This window comes from Episyrphus balteatus, chromosome 1 (assembly GCF_945859705.1).
Source record: "Episyrphus balteatus chromosome 1, idEpiBalt1.1, whole genome shotgun sequence".
Classification (NCBI taxonomy): Eukaryota; Metazoa; Arthropoda; class Insecta; order Diptera; family Syrphidae; genus Episyrphus; species Episyrphus balteatus.
Genome location: NC_079134.1, coordinates 168,686,524 through 168,702,676, shown reverse-complemented (window position 1 = coordinate 168,702,676; position 16,153 = coordinate 168,686,524). Strand labels below are relative to the sequence as shown.

The 16,153-nt window shown below is 27.8% G+C and overlaps 1 protein-coding gene across 3 annotated transcripts; it reads left to right on the top strand.

Moving 5' to 3' along the window:
* The first annotated feature begins 6,097 nt into the window (after nucleotides 1-6,097).
* Nucleotides 6,098-15,017, top strand: LOC129907501 (facilitated trehalose transporter Tret1-2 homolog). 3 transcript variants are annotated; one of them, XM_055983772.1, is made up of 7 exons: nucleotides 6,098-6,230; nucleotides 6,365-6,558; nucleotides 13,181-13,316; nucleotides 13,386-13,577; nucleotides 13,638-13,786; nucleotides 13,857-14,001; nucleotides 14,071-15,017. In XM_055983772.1, the coding sequence occupies exons 2-7, from the start codon at nucleotides 6,409-6,411 to the stop codon at nucleotides 14,862-14,864; spliced, it is 1,566 nt and encodes a 521-aa protein (XP_055839747.1). In that variant the 5' UTR covers nucleotides 6,098-6,230; nucleotides 6,365-6,408; the 3' UTR covers nucleotides 14,865-15,017. The 3 variants fall into 3 exon arrangements, with proteins under 3 accessions (XP_055839747.1, XP_055839746.1, XP_055839745.1); XM_055983771.1 differs by having other exon boundaries at nucleotides 6,099-6,230; nucleotides 13,857-14,010; XM_055983770.1 differs by having other exon boundaries at nucleotides 6,099-6,230; nucleotides 13,857-14,016; nucleotides 14,071-15,016.
* The last annotated feature ends 1,136 nt before the right edge of the window (nucleotides 15,018-16,153 follow it).

Here is a 16,153-nt window from a genome sequence, read left to right as displayed (position 1 = left end):
CGTGAATATCGATAGTTGTCTTTGAAAATTTGGTGAGAACGATTGGAATATTCAAGATTTCATAAAAAAAAATTAAATAAAATATTTGTAAATAATTAATACATTATTTAAATGTTTGCTTATATAAATTTAAAAAAAATTATGAATATGTAACACTCAAAAGTAACTAAGGAAAAAAACTTCGTTCTGTAATTTTATCAAGTAAGTAAAATTATATTTGTACTTATATTGTTGGAGTAATAATTTTTGTTTTAAGGAATAAATAAATTAAAATTTATACTGACTTAATTTTCTAAAAACTTATTTAAATAATAAACTATTATATTTATTTGCACGTTTTTTTTTTTTTTAGTCTTCTAAAAGAATGTTGCAAGTTTAGTTTTTCTGACATAATATTTCATGCTATTTCGTTCTGATACACAGATACACTGAATTGTTATAATTATGAAAATTTAAATTGTTAAATATAAAATGATTGTGTAACGACCACCTGCCAATTATCTTTTTTTGTCAAAATAGCAACTACCTGCTCCTCTTTTAATAATAAATGAGTGTTATTTATAGACTTTAGCACTATGAAATGTCTTTTTAAATAATGTAAATCACTTATTTATTTTTTTTTAGTTGCTATGCTGTGATTCATGAAATTTTTATTGAAGACATATTTATTATTTTACAATTTTATTGACTTGACTTTGTCAATAGAAAAAAAATCATGACATATTAATTATTATCAAATAATAATCGTTAGACATTTTTGAGGTCTTTATAGGTCTTTAATCTGGGAAATAACAAAAGTGAAGACTGTGCGTGTTCGATTAAGGATATAAGTTTATGAGAACAGAATTAACTTCATAAAGTTATTTATGAATAAGTGTTAATAAAAATTATATTGACATTCAAAGATAATTGCTACAAAAAAAAAAAATTTTTTTTGAATGTACTTTTTTCTTCTTAGAGATCTGTTGTATACATATTCTATCCCCCTCCGAAACAGAAAGTGTTATTTCAAGCAAAAGTCCTATGTTCTTTAAAAATGGATGTTCATTTTAATAGTTTACCCTGTGTAAAAACGAAGAACCAAGTCTTTTATAAGTTATGGATTCACTAACAAAAGGTTTTAACTAGATTTTAAAAGCCATTAGGATATGCACTTTCGTAAAAAAAAACTCTTTGTTCCAAGTTTGAATCAAAGAGGCTGTTGAGAGTAGCGACTTACACTTTTCAAACAGAACAGAGGAAATTAGACACCATATTGCTACTAGGTGATATGGCCAAGAGGTATTAATCCAAAGGACACGCAGTCATCGGATCAACGATGACAACGACGTCGAGGAAAGGGGTTATTATTTTCATAAAAGGAAGTTTTCTTTTTTCAATTTGTCGTATATTTACTTACCTGAATAAAATGGCACATTTCTGTAATTGTATTGGTTTTGTTGCGGTTTTATTTGTGCATATAAAAAAAATATCCCACAAAGAATAAACCCCCCTTTTTTATTGATGGCTATTTACAATTGCACCTGAATTGCACTTAACTGCAACACCTACTACTTTAAATCAATTGTTTTCTTTGAGAGTAGTTGGTAAGTGATAGTGTTATAAGGTGAAGATAAATCAAATATTTACTTTTCTTTGGGAGGTTTTTCTGTTCTTTCAATTTAATTTGGATAAATTGATTTCAATATTTTATTAATATTTTAGTTTTAAGCAAAAAATAGTAACAAAAAGAGGTTGTCTGTAAAGCTGGTTTACGGACGATGATTTTACGTGATAACGTCGTAGGAAAACAGGTTGTGTGCTTTTAAAATGAGCCATTTGAAGCGTTTATTTATTTGAAACAATCATAATTTACAGAAAAAGCTAAAAAAAAATACCTTTTTTCTTTTCTCATTATATTAATTTTTTTATTTTAAAAGCTCACAAAAAAAATTATACCATTAAAACGCCAAAGAGCAAAAAGTATTAAAATAATTTATTGAAAACAATAATTTCTTATGAAATAAGTGAAAAAATCACTTCACACAAAAACTCATTTTTTTGATACAACAACCTATAATAAATTTTATAACACCTGAAAGCCTATTGCTTCAGCTCAAAATACATATATAGATCATGCCTATTAGACATCTACAAAGAGAGCTAGAATTTTTTGAACTCGATCAAATTTCATTAAAAAAAGCAAAAAAAAAACATGTAAATTTATCTTCTCACGTTATTAAATCCATTTTTTTTTTCAACAATCTTTACAAATTTTTACACCATCTAAAAGCTTATTGTCTTAGCTAAAAATATATATATAGATTAAGTCTATGAGACATCTACAAAAAGAGCTAGAATTTTTTAAACTCGATGAAATTTCATCAAGGAAAGCAAAAAAAACATTTATTTTTATGTTCTCATGCTATTAAATGAATTTTTTCCCTTAAAACCTATAAAAAATTTTATACCATGTGAAAGCTTTTTGTTTCACCTTTCAAATGACGTATCAATCCCATTTCAAAGATGCCTACAAGAGAAGTAAGAATTTTTGAAAATCAACCATGTGGAATTTCCAGACTGAGATTACGGTACTTCCCACACAGGTGGCTGTTCATGGCGCAACAGATCTCCACTATTGGTTTGAGGTTTTTCGCAAGTTTCTTGATTTAACATTGTGTGGCTTGTAGTTAGTCTAGCGTTATGTGTGATATACCAAATGAAAGGTAGTTGTATCAGAATGCTCATAAATGTTTAATCAAATTTCTATCTGCTTTTGGTAAAAAGTTATAACCTGTTGAATTCTAAAATTTTATTTTACCGTTATCTCAAAATTGTGTTTACGAAAATGATGAAATTTCGCACACATATAGTCGTGGTCATGGTCTGTCATTACTCCATATATAATATTCCTCTATCTATTAAAGAAAAAAAAGATAAAAATAAAAAACGGTGAAAATGGGTTAAAAATGGCCAAAAAAACTGTTTTTTTTTTTAATTTAATTTTCTCCGTATTCAGTCAAAACTCTTTTAACGATTCCAATTTGCGTATGTATGTGCATTGATCAGCCCTACATGTTCTATATAACTTGAGATTTTTTGATCGCTCTAAAATAAAGCTAAAAATCAAAAACTACCCAAAAATACCCCTAAAAAGTAGGTATTTTTCAAAAATTCATATTTCGAAACGCTGAGTGTTGGAAAAAATCCGTATTAGACCCCTAATTTTTTTTCTTTCATCTTTCACCTGGCATCTTTAGAATTGTCTAAAAAAAATTTCCCCTACCCATAATCAACATTTTGTCATACCCACAACACCTGATCAACGTTCAAACAAAACGTTATAGCGGAGTTCCAGAATTTTTTAGATTTTTTTTTTAAATGCAGTTATCCATAAATCAGTCTCCTCTATCTATAGCAAAAAGAATCAACTCTCTACAACCACGCGTTTAGATTTTAGCTCAAATTTCATCTTTCCGTTTTACCCCTGTTTACCCTATTAAATGACGGAATTTTTAAAAATCCTTCATTTGGATTAAGCTTTAGGTTATTATCTTTCAAATAAGCTATAGGAGATTTTTGTATCTCTAATAGTTTATTTTTAATTTTTAATTGAAATGGCGTCACTTTTTTGTGGTGGCTGCCATGGTTCATCGATTTATAAGACGTTATTACGTCAAAAAAAAAAACGAAAAAAGTTAATGTTTGACATCTTTGAAAAATAAGTTCTAAATTGGTTTCATGTGTAACAATAAAGAGCCCTGAAGAAAAAGTATCTTAAGGTAGTCAATTTGATATAAATGGTGAACCCCCTTGTCACAATTATTATTATATTACACCAAAGGGACAAAAAATAAACAAACAACTATTATTGCAAAATGCACAATTTGTGTAATGGTTTTGTAAGGTATAAGCAAATAGTTAATGTTCCTAATGTGCCCGTTAGAATATCGTAGATAACAATTGTATGATATCAAATTTCATATTTGAATGTATTTTCTCTTGGACAGGATATTATTTTTACATTAGATCTTTAAAATAGATTTTAGCTTTTATTGATGGTGGTAAGGGTATTTTTTAAATGCTGAATCAAATGAGAACAAATAAAACTAAAACTCAACTAAAGTTGAGATGACAATCAAATATGATAGTACGATGATAGAGAATGCGAAAAAAGTGGGTGTCGGAAGTCCGTCTGTCTGTCGGTCCGTATAAGGAGTGCCAATCCACTACAAACTTGGTAGGTATATAGAAATTTTTTGACCCCGTTCAGAGGGGTCTTAGGGTTTTTAGGAACTCATTTTTTTTACCAAAAAAAAAAAAATAAAAAAAAAAAAGGTATTTTTTTCAAAATCGGCTCCTACGATTTTGATCAAAAAATTCAGATATTAGTTTTGAGTCAAGGTCTTAGTTTTGATGAAAATTTTTTTTTCAAAAATCGTTACGGTACCTCCCATAGAACCGTTTTATTAATTTCTGGTCTTCCAAGTTATTATTTCAATTAAAACGATTTTTTTATGCAAAAACATTTATATTGCCCAAATTTAAATCAAAAATAAAATTAAAAGATTTTCAATTTGGATTTAAAAATAAAAATTGAAATTTTTTTTTGAAAAATCGATTTTTCGAAATTTTTTTGAAATTTTATTTTTAGATGTTGAATAATAATTGCCACAAAATGGCATTCCAAATTAATTTAATGATTTAATTATTAAAACGGCTCTAAAGATTTTTTTTTTTTTTAATATAAAAGAAACTAAATGATTTTTAAAATTTACCATTTTTTTATAAAAGTCTTAGAAATTGTAGTAACTTGTGTTCTAAGAACAAGTACACGTGACCCACTCATGCATTTTTTTTTTTGTAACAAGAATAAAAAGGTCAAAAAAGTTAATTTTAATATTTTGGAAGAATACTAATACTAAAAATAAAAAGTATTCATTAGTTTTAGGTGAAATAGTGTTGTTTTATTTCTAGGGAGAAAATTGAATAATATATTTTTTAAGTGAAATATTATTTAATTTTTATTATGTCCATTATTCTTTAGTACCTACCCATTTTAGAAACGGTGTTTTAATATACATATCTCCCGATATGGAATAGTAAAACATTATTAAAACAGAATTAAAACTACAGTATGTTATGTCATTTTATCACCAAAATAAAATATTTAAAAAAAAGTACGTATACGCCATAGTGCACTTTGTTATTAATGAAGTTTGATTCTATTTGATATGGTACAGATTCTATCAAAATTTAAGATTTTAAGAAAGAATAAAAATTGTTTTAAAGTTTTAAAAAATATTTTTTTTTTTTTTGGCATTGTCAAATTATTCAAAATTCAAAAAAATTTCAATAATCAGGCCATATTGAAGTTGCAACAAAAATCTCAAAATAAAAATTTTAGAGATTAATCCGTTGTACATACCTAAATTGATATTTTAAATAAAAAAAAAATTTGTTTGTTTTCTTATTCCATGAACACGATGTTTTGTAAAATGTTGTTGTATTAAAATTTTGCATTTTAAAAACTCCACTACACTTTTGTAGTTACTAATAACATGCCCATAACAAAATTCGAACTATTAAAACAAGAACATACGACCTAGCCAAGTGTTTAATCTTTATTGATTTATATTGATCACTTAATTTGCTATATACAGATTGGTTTTTCTTTTTTCAAACCATACGGATTTCATAATAAAAATAAGAGAATACACAAATAAAGAGAAATTATTCTCAAGGAAAAATAAATTTCATGATCACGGTCTCTGTTGACAAAATTTCTTAGATGCACTCAAATCTGCTGCGGATTCAGCAGACTGTTTCTTCTTGTTTATATTTAAAATAAATAAAACAAAATTAAATTGGTTGTCGTTAAAGCACGTGGTTGCACTATTTTTGTATTTTTGTAGATATACTTGTAGATGTACTTGCAAACAGAAAAAGTATTGGCAAATTTCCTGATTAGTTGCAGTTACAAGTAATTTTCTTCGATTTATAAAATAAGTAATTGGAGGCACTTCAGTTTTCGCTGAACTTGAAACGGAAAATGTTGTGAATTTTTTTAAAAATCTGTTGAAAAAGATTTGTTTCTGTTATATTTTATCTTCTTATTTTGCCCACACGTCAATATTTTTAGTTTGCATAGCTCAGTAAAATAAAGTAATTAAATTTTTTTTGTTGATAAAATATCAAAATATGTACTGAAATATAAAAAAGGAAAAAAACGGTGTCGTAAATGACTCTAGGTATTATAAATTACCAAAGTACAAAACAATGTTTCTGTTAAATTAAAAGACTAAATATTGTGCAATAGTTTATAATAAATTAAAAAAAAGTTACATTGTGTTTTGCTGATAAAATACCTTCCATTTATTTACAGTAATCTTTTGAAGTGATACGATAATTTTAGTTTCAACAATAATTATGGCTAAGATAAACCATGAATTAGAAACTGAAAAATTGAATCCTAATCATAAAGTATACAATCCATTGTCAATTAGTATTGAAGAAATACAACAACAGTCATCGGAACAAAAGCCTTTGGGATTACGTGGAAATGCAGTTTTTAGACAGGTAAGTTTTTTTAACAGTTAATTCCCTACAAATAATTAAATTTTTATTTTTAAAATCGGGGCACAAAAGTTTTCTTTGAATTTTAGTTACAATCTTTACATATATGAATTGGGGTTCAATTTTAAAGAACATAACTTAAAAACTGTTGTAGATTGACAAAAAATCTTCAGACTTTGTAAATATTTGTAGGTGTAGGTACTTATTTATTTAAGGTTGAAATGCAGATCTAAAATCAAATCCTTTTTTTTATAAGAGTCACCCTAATGTCCATTTATGTCAAACAATAATTAAAATAATGAAGATAGCGGAAATACTATGTGCCATAAATTTTATTTGTTTTATCAGTGTGAGAAGAAGAAAAAAGTACGTATACAATACACCCTAGTGTATAATTTTTTTGTATTATATGTCAATATTAACCGGTTTATAGTAAGCAATGTAGTTTTCGAATTATACACCTGTACAAATACTTGACATAAATGCATTAAGGTGTTCTTTTTTTTTAGTTGAGAACAAAATTAATTTAAAGTCGACATAAAAAAAATAAAACTTGAACAAAAAAAAACATGTTTTCAACATTTCTTAGAGGCTTGAAAGGAGCCGGTAGTATTTAGTTTACCAAGCCCTATAACTTTCCTTAGAGTTGATATAATTGAAATCCAAAACGAAAAGTAGATTCTTCTAGCATTTTTTTTTTAATGATTTTTGTTTACAATTTTTTTGTGAGTACTTCAATTTATTTTTTCAAACTTACAATTACTCTTAAGTTTATATTATTATGTTTTCGCTTAATTTTTCCCAAATTTGAAAAAGTAATATAATATTACAACATTTATATTCATTTGAATTTACAATTTGAAATGTGCCAAAATAAACTGTTCAAAAGCTTATTAACATTATTATGATTCAGAAATGCTTTTATTATAACAAAAATCGATTTAAAAAATCTTTTCATTTTTTTATGAAATTAATACATTTATAATAATATAAATTGCACGACTGGGGTCGCACGTACTTGCTCTTATGCTTAAAGTAACTATAATGTTAAAACTTTATTCAAGAAATTTGATATTTTGAAGAAATTTCATAAGTACCTAACCTAGTACCTATAAAAAAATTAAATCTGTTTTTATAATTAATTAAACTCCGTTTTAAATTATCTTAAAAAAAATAAAAAATATGCCATTTTATTTCTTGTATAAAAAGGTATTTTTAGAAAAAAATTTCGAAAATTGTAGGAGCCGTTTTTTAAAGAAATAATTTTTTATATATAAAAATTTTTTAACATTTTTCAAAAAAAAAGTTGGTATGCCACTTTGAAGAAATAATTAATTTACACATAAAAACTAAATTTCAAAATTTTTCATTGATCCGTTTTCAAAAAATTGATTTTTCAAAAAAAAATTTTGAAATATTTTTTAAAAAACCAAAAATGCGTTTTTTGAACATTTTCTAAAATTTTAATATTATCTTTACTTACACACTTTTGTATAAAAATTTTCATTTAAATCGGGTTAATTTTGTACGAGATATTCAGAAACGAAAAAAACCGTTCTATGACAGGTACCGTTAATAACGGTACAAAAAATATTTTTTTTATTTCAAAAGTTGGCTCTTATGTTTAGTACTACACACAAAAATTTTAATCAAAATCGTTAGAGCCGTTTTTGAAAAAAATTTACTTTTCTATTTCCGTTATATGGCAGGTACCGTTAGTTTTGGTCATAAAAAAAAAATTTAAATTTCCCCTCTAGGGAATCACCAAAAACTGCCAAGTTTGAAGAAAATCACTTCACTCGTTTAGGCTGCAGCTCCAGATAGAGACAGACACACAGACAGACAGACAGACAGACAGAATTGCCGGACCCACTTTTTTGGCATTCTCCATCATCGTAATGTCATGTAAAATTGTTATCTCGAGTTCGATTTTTTTTTTACGAATCCTAAACTTGCCCTATAGTACCTATATCGCAAGTAAAAAATAGCAAATTTGCTCTTAAAAGTTTGAAATATCTCTCTAAAAAGCATAGAAGCATATGGTTTTCAGAATTTGATAAGAAATTAATTGAGACAGTTTATTTAATCAATTCATTTCATATTTAAATTCACAGTCTTGGTAAAAATAGTATTTAATGTGTTTTTTTTTTTAACTTTTTTCCCCAAATTTTGACTTTGAAGTTGATTATTTCGAGAAAAAATAATTAAAATAATTTGATTTAAAAACGAGAATTAAGTGTATAACTCTAGCTTTTAAAAAAGGTATCATTCATGACTGTAAGTGTTGCCGTTGATTTTTAATAATTTTTTTGTATTTTACGTGATATTTTAGAAAATTGCCCCTCCCACCTAAACGGGGAGAGATAGACTCCCCCTCCCATAATAAAAAATGATTGTATTGAACTCCTCTGCAAAATACAGTTATCAAATCTTGTCGCATAAGTTATCGTACTCGTGCCCTTATCTTTTACTTAAGTATAGAAGGTATATTATTGAGCATACGTTCAAAAAATTCTTCTCAGACTAAAAGGAGATGAAAAATGTCAGCTAAAATTTAGCTTATGGGAAAATTACCTTGCATTAGACAAAAAGGCAATATTTACCAAAAGGCCTTGAACTACAGTACTTTGAAAGCTGTTCATCTTTCCCAGAAATAATATAAGGAAAAAATATAAATAATATAAAATATAACATTTTTTAAAAGAAATAGCTAATAGGTAAAAAATAAAATGCACGACTGGGTCACACGAACTTGCTCTTAGAGTTAAAGTTGCTTAAATTTTTAAGACTTTTTATATAGACATTTGGAAAAAAAATTCGTTTAAAAAAAAATAAATAAAATAAAATCTGAAATTAAATTGCCCTCCAAAACAAGTATGCAGTTTTGATTGATATATTAAGATGCATTTTTAGAAAAAAAATTTTCAAAATCGTTAGAGCCGTTTTTCAAAAAACTAGTTTTTTATGAATAATTTTTTTTTTTTAAAGTTTTAAAATAAAATTGGTATGCCATTTTGTAGAAATCACTAATCAACATCTAAAAACAAAATTTCAAAAAAAATTCAACTCCCTTTTTCGAAAATTTGATTTTTCAAAAACATATTTTCAAATTTTTTTTAAAAATCCAAAAATTATTTTTTTCAAAATTTTATTTTTGGCTTATATTTAAATTATATAAATGCTTCTTCACAAAAAATTTCGTTGAAATCGAATAAGCAGTTTCGGAGATAATCGGATTTGAAAAAAAAAAACGTTTCTATGGCAGGTACCGTTAATAATGATTTTCAAAAAAAAAATTTTTTATTGAAAGATAGACCTTAGCTTAAAACTAACATTTGAATTTTTTAAACAAAATCGTTAAAGCTGTTTTTGAGTTATTTCAATTTTACTAAAATCGGTATATGACAAGTACCGTAATTTTTGGTCTAAAAAAATTAATTCCAAAAACCCCTCTGGAGAGTCGCCAAATAACGCTAAAAATATCGAAGTTCTAACTCAAACCAAAATCGAAATTCGTGTCCAAAGGTGTTACAAATAGTTATCTAATTTTTCTTAAACCGAGTCTTGAAGAGCTAGAACTTTGGCAAGAAATCGGCCCTAAGCTTTAAAAATGTGAACAAATTTATTTTCATTATAATCAAATTTACTTAGTTTTTTTTATTCTCTGCAACGTTCTTTTATTTATAAAATTAAAACTTTTAAAATCAAAACAAAAATTACTAAAGACTGTTATTAGCTATCTTGATTAAGAAACAAAAAAAAAAAAAAAAAAAAAAACAATAGAGTCATTCCATATGAAATCAACAAATATGGTGTGCGGCATGATTTTTAATTTTAATAAAAAAAATTGAGGACAATCTTTGAGGTAGTAGAAACAATAAACCACCACTATTTATTTTTTTGACTGTTTAGTTTCTGACCAATACCCATCCGAAGTCGAAAATTCGATCAATTTCACACTGGTGCATAACGGTTGTAGCTTTTTACTTATAATAGGCATTGAAATGGTTGATACTTTTTTTGATAGGGTAGTTTATGTGTATTTCATGTAAAAATATAAAACTAATCCAGAGCAATTTGAAACAAAATGGTTGCCATCTGAAATATTCAAAATTTGTCTTCAATTTTACGATTTTCACCTGCGCCCTGCGTTAATACGGTTACAAATTCAGGATTAATTTTTTTTTTGAATTTAAGTATGAACCCTTGCAATACCACGAAATAATTATCAATGCCCTAGAATAATGTCTTCTAAGAAAAAACAAAATTTGAAAATGCATGTTTTTGAAAAATGCTCAACTTTGGCCTCAAAAAAACCGATGTGGTTCCAAAAATTAAAATTTGATATTTTCAGTAAATATAGTATAAATCTTTGTGAATCGTGGTGACTAAGTGTCATTTTGTTATTTTCAGTTTTTTAGGTAATATGATTTTTTTAAAGTAGTACTTTACAAAATAAAATAAAATAGTTAATAGTCCAGTCAAAAAAGGGTTTAACCTTGAAATGAAATTTTGTTTACTCAATATCTTCGTTTTGCCATTCTATAACTTACCTCAAAAGTCTAGAAAAAACTCATGTCCCAAGCAGCGATTTTCAAGGGCAAATCGTGAAATGGAGATTTTCAAAACTAGCGATAATAGACAATGGTTTTATATACACATATGATACATGACTCCGAGGTATTTTTTAATGGTGATTCCAAAAAATCTAAAATCAAAACAATCTGACGTCTTTCAAAAAAGTTATACTTCTTTTTCATCAGTCAACCCATATTATTTTTTTTAATCTGCACCTATTTTAGTTTAATCTGGAAAAGTAGGACTTGCGGACATGAGATTTTTGACATAAGTTATAGAATATCCAAACAAAGATAGAAACCAAAAAAATACCCTATTAGCACTTTTTCAAAGATAGTACAGGATGTTTTTTAGTGCATGTCCTAAAATGTTCGACTTTCTAAAAAAATAGAATTTTTTCATAGATGTATATGTTTTTTCATTGTATTGTTTTGATTCTTAATGATAATGGATATGTAAACCTTCATTCAAAATTTGGTTACCCTGCCATAGCTTTTAAAGGTTTTTAGGTAGTAAGTTTGCACCTGTTATAATAATATGTGTTGACAGATGAAAAAGAGGTATTACTTTTTTGAAAGACGTCAGATTGCTTTGATTTTAGATTTTTTGGAATCACCATTAAAAAATGCCTCGGAGTCATGTATCATATGTGTATATAAAACCATTGTCTATTATCGCTAGTTTTGAAAATCTCCATTTCACGATTTGCCCTTGAAAATCGCTGCTTGGGACATGAGTTTTTTCTAGACTTTTGAGGTAAGTTATAGAATGGCAAAACGAAGATATTGAGTAAACAAAATTTCATTTCAAGGTTAAACCCTTTTTTGACTGGACTATTAACTATTTTATTTTATTTTGTAAAGTACTACTTTAAAAAAATCATATTACCTAAAAAACTGAAAATAACAAAATGACACTTAGTCACCACGATTCACAAAGATTTATACTATATTTACTGAAAATATCAAATTTTAATTTTTGGAACCACATCGGTTTTTTTGAGGCCAAAGTTGAGCATTTTTCAAAAACATGCATTTTCAAATTTTGTTTTTTCTTAGAAGACATTATTCTAGGGCATTGATAATTATTTCGTGGTATTGCAAGGGTTCATACTTAAATTCCAAAAAAAAATTAATCCTGAATTTGTAACCGTATTAACGCAGGGCGCAGGTGAAAATCGTAAAATTGAAGACAAATTTTGAATATTTCAGATGGCAACCATTTTGTTTCAAATTGCTCTGGATTAGTTTTATATTTTTACATGAAATACACATACACTACCCTATCAAAAAAAGTATCAACCATTTCAATGCCTATTATAAGTAAAAAGCTACAACCGTTATGCACCAGTGTGAAATTGATCGAATTTTCGACTTCGGATGGGTATTGGTCAGAAACTAAACAGTCAAAAAAATAAATAGTGGTGGTTTATTGTTTCTTGTACCTCAAAGATTGTCCTCAATTTTTTTTATTAAAATTAAAAATCATGCCGCACACATTTTGGCTCCAATTTGTTGATTTCATATGGAATGACTCAATATGAACCACCTCAATATTTTCATATATACAAATTTAATTTGCATTTCCGAAATATGAATTATTGTCTATAAATGATTTCAGCGGAAGTAATTATTTTTCCACTTATTATTATTTTAATGCATCTGGCACATCGTGTTTCAATCTTCACATACAAAAGTACATAACTACAAAAATGGTCACATTTAAGTTTAAAATAAATTTTTGCTGTAAAATGATTTATTTTGAAAAGCACTTTCAATTTCATTTTATGACATTTATCTTTGAAGATCATGTGAAAAGTTTATTTAAAAATAAAACTCTAGTGCTATTAGAAAAAATCCTATAAAAATATTTTTTAACATTTACTCATAATTTTTTCTTGATTTTGATTATTTTTTTTTAATGAAAAAAAAAAAAAAAATAATTAGCTTTTCCAAAATATTTTTATGTTTATACTTTTTTTTGATGTTTTAAAATAGCTAAGACTTTTACTATTACTTTACATACAATCTTACTTTTTTTCTTTTAGTTTCTCATGGTTTTCATAGCCAATCTATGCATTTTAGCACCTGCCGCAGGCTTGGGCTATCCATCAGTAACTCTTATACAACTAACCGATCCCAAAGAGCCATTTTATCTAAATCCAAGTGAAGCTTCTTGGTTTGGTAAGTAAAAAAACCATAACTTTTTCCATCACCTATTTTTTAAATTCACTCTCTCCTTTTCATCCACAGCATCAATCAATGCAATTGCCTGTCCTGTGGGTGGTATTCTCAATGCCTACCTTCTCGATAAACTAGGTCGAAAGCCTACCCTTTTCGTCATAAACATAACTTCTATTCTGTCATGGGGTTTAATGGGCAGCTCTTACTACACAAATTGGCACCTAAAATTTGCTCAGATGATAGTTGCAAGGTTTATAATTGGTAAACGTTGACTTCTATCACAAATGACAATCAAATATATCAACCCTATACAATTCACAGGTATAGCTTCGGGGTTATCAAGTTCAGCGGTAAGTGTTTACTCCGCAGAGATATGTCATCCGAACTTTCGTGGACGTCTCACACTCGGCTCATCGGCTGCAACTGCAACTGGTATCTTTGCCATGTTCACTCTTGGACACTTTATAAGGGTAAGAGCAGTGACTTAATGGGTAAAATTCTTTTGGTTAATTAAGAGACTTTTGACATCATTCCTTTAAGGGTGACTGGAGGTTATTGGCTCAAATAGCATGTGGCTATTCGGTCTTTACATTGATACTGACGTTCTTGATACCAGAATCACCAACATGGTTAATTGTCAAAGATCGTTTAGAGGAATCAAGAAAGTCCCTTCGATTCTTCAGAGGTCTAAGGAGTAAAAGTAATTACATCACCAAGTGATGGAAATATTATTCAGTCTTTTTTTTCTTTGCAGATGCCCCCTATTCCACCGAATTCGAACACGAGTTCAGTGTTCTTCAAAAGTCACTCGCCCTAGCCGACGGCGAACACACACCCCATTTCTGGGAAGCTATCCGAGCACCAGAAGTTTACAAACCTCTCCTCATAATGATTGGATTCTTTGCGTGTCAACAATTTTCCGGAATCTTTGTTGTTGTCGTCTATGCCGTCCAAATATCCATTGAAGCTGGCGTCACCATTGACCCGATCCTTTGCGCCATGCTAGTTGCATTTATCCGAGTCCCGACCACCTTTGCAGTTGGCCTAGTTTTGGATCGTTGGGGACGACGTCCACCGGCAATGTTCTCTGGCCTTGGCATGGGCATTTGTATGTTCATTTTGGCGGCATCCGTATGGTTCCCGATAATCGGAACGGTGCCGCATTTGCCAGTGATATGCATTTGCATGTACATTGTTACCAGCACTCTCGGCCTGATGACATTGCCTTTCTCGATGATTGGTGAAGTGTTTCCTCAGAGGATGAGAGGCACAGCAGCAGGGATAACAATAAGTTGCAACTATACGTTGTCGTTTTTGTGTGTGAAGCTGTTTCCGAATATGGTTAGTTCGATGGGGAAGGCAAATGTGTTTGCGTTTTATGGGACAGCTGCATTTCTAGCTATCGTGTATATTTATATGTTTTTGCCGGAAACAAAGGGAAAGACTTTGTTTGAGATATCAGAAGAGTTCAAAGGATCATCAAGTAAAAAGAAAATTCCTTTGATGGTGGATATTGAAATGAAAGAGGAAAAACAGCGTGGGTATTGAGAAATTATACATAAGCGTACGAAGCTCGTAGAAATTTTAGATGTCATTGTTAAATTTAAATTAAATAAAAAAAAATCTGTGATAAATGTTTGTATTAACTTTGCTTATTATATTTAATAAGAAGTTCTGAACTTGAATAAAATAAAAAAATTGTTTATGGAAAGTTAGTTTTTTAGTTTTTTTTTTGTTAATAGAAGTCTTGACACACCTCCTGTCAAAACAAAATTGCATTTCATTGTCAATATCAGTGCATTAAACGTGCATTTTTTTTTGTATTCTCAAAATAAACCACAAATATTATATACATAACCTTGTTCTCCAGACATGACATTGAGAATCATCACCCGCAGTGAATTAAATGCATGCAGGATACATGTTAAGTATATGCGGAAGATTTCCTATCAAATGCATCAGATACAGAACCTTGAAAAAAACTATAAGAACTCATTTGACGTCATCATGATCAAGTTTTTTCCATAAAAATTTGTACCATTTTTGGTTGACTAAGTCAATTCTTATATTGCAGTTCTTCTGCTGAATTTTTTTGCTTATTATGGTTGTTCGTCAATATAGATGTAGTTCCAGAAATAATAATAACTTTATGGAATCTTGGTTACTTATCATTGATTACAAAATCACTAAAAAAAAAGTTAATTTTAAATTAGTATTGGTAATATTATGTAATTTCGAACGTGATATTGATAAAAGACATTTAAACAAAGAACTGAATTTTTTTCTGAATAAAAAGGGACATTTCAGTGGCCATAACACAGAAGACCATGTTTCAGATCTTATAGTGTTCATTTTAAATTAACATGCAATATTGTACTAATCACAATACTTTAAAAAAAAAAATGAAAACGAAAAAATATACATTTTCAAACTGTCTAATTTTTGTTTATACAATTTTAAATTTTGTTTGTCAGAATTTATCTATACATCTTTCAGTTAATCTTAAATGCGAAAAAAATTGTTGATTTTAAGCTTATAGAACCTTTTATAACAGCTATAAGCAAAAAAAAAAGAGGTTGTCTGTAAAGCCGGTTTACGGACGATGATTTTACGTAATAACGTCGTAAGAAAACAGGTTGTGTGGTTTTAAAATGAGTCAATTGAAGAGTTTATTTATTTCAAACAATCATAAATTTACAAGAAAAAGCTAAAAAAAATTACCTTTTTTCTTTTCTCATTATATTCATTTTTTTTTTATTTTACAAGCTTACAAAAAAAATTATACAATTAAAAAGCCAAATATTTCTTCTAAATAATAAAACCATTTTTTAATTTTT

Coding starts and splice junctions, on each gene's coding strand:
- LOC129907501 (XM_055983770.1), top strand. CDS start 6,409: ATGGCTAAGATAAACCATGAATTAGAAACTGAAAAATTGAATCCTAAT. Junction 13,578..13,637: donor AGTTGCAAGGTTTATAATTG/GTAAACGTTGAC, acceptor TACAATTCACAG/GTATAGCTTCGGGGTTATCA. Junction 14,017..14,070: donor CAGAGGTCTAAGGAGTAAAA/GTAATTACATCA, acceptor TTTTCTTTGCAG/ATGCCCCCTATTCCACCGAA.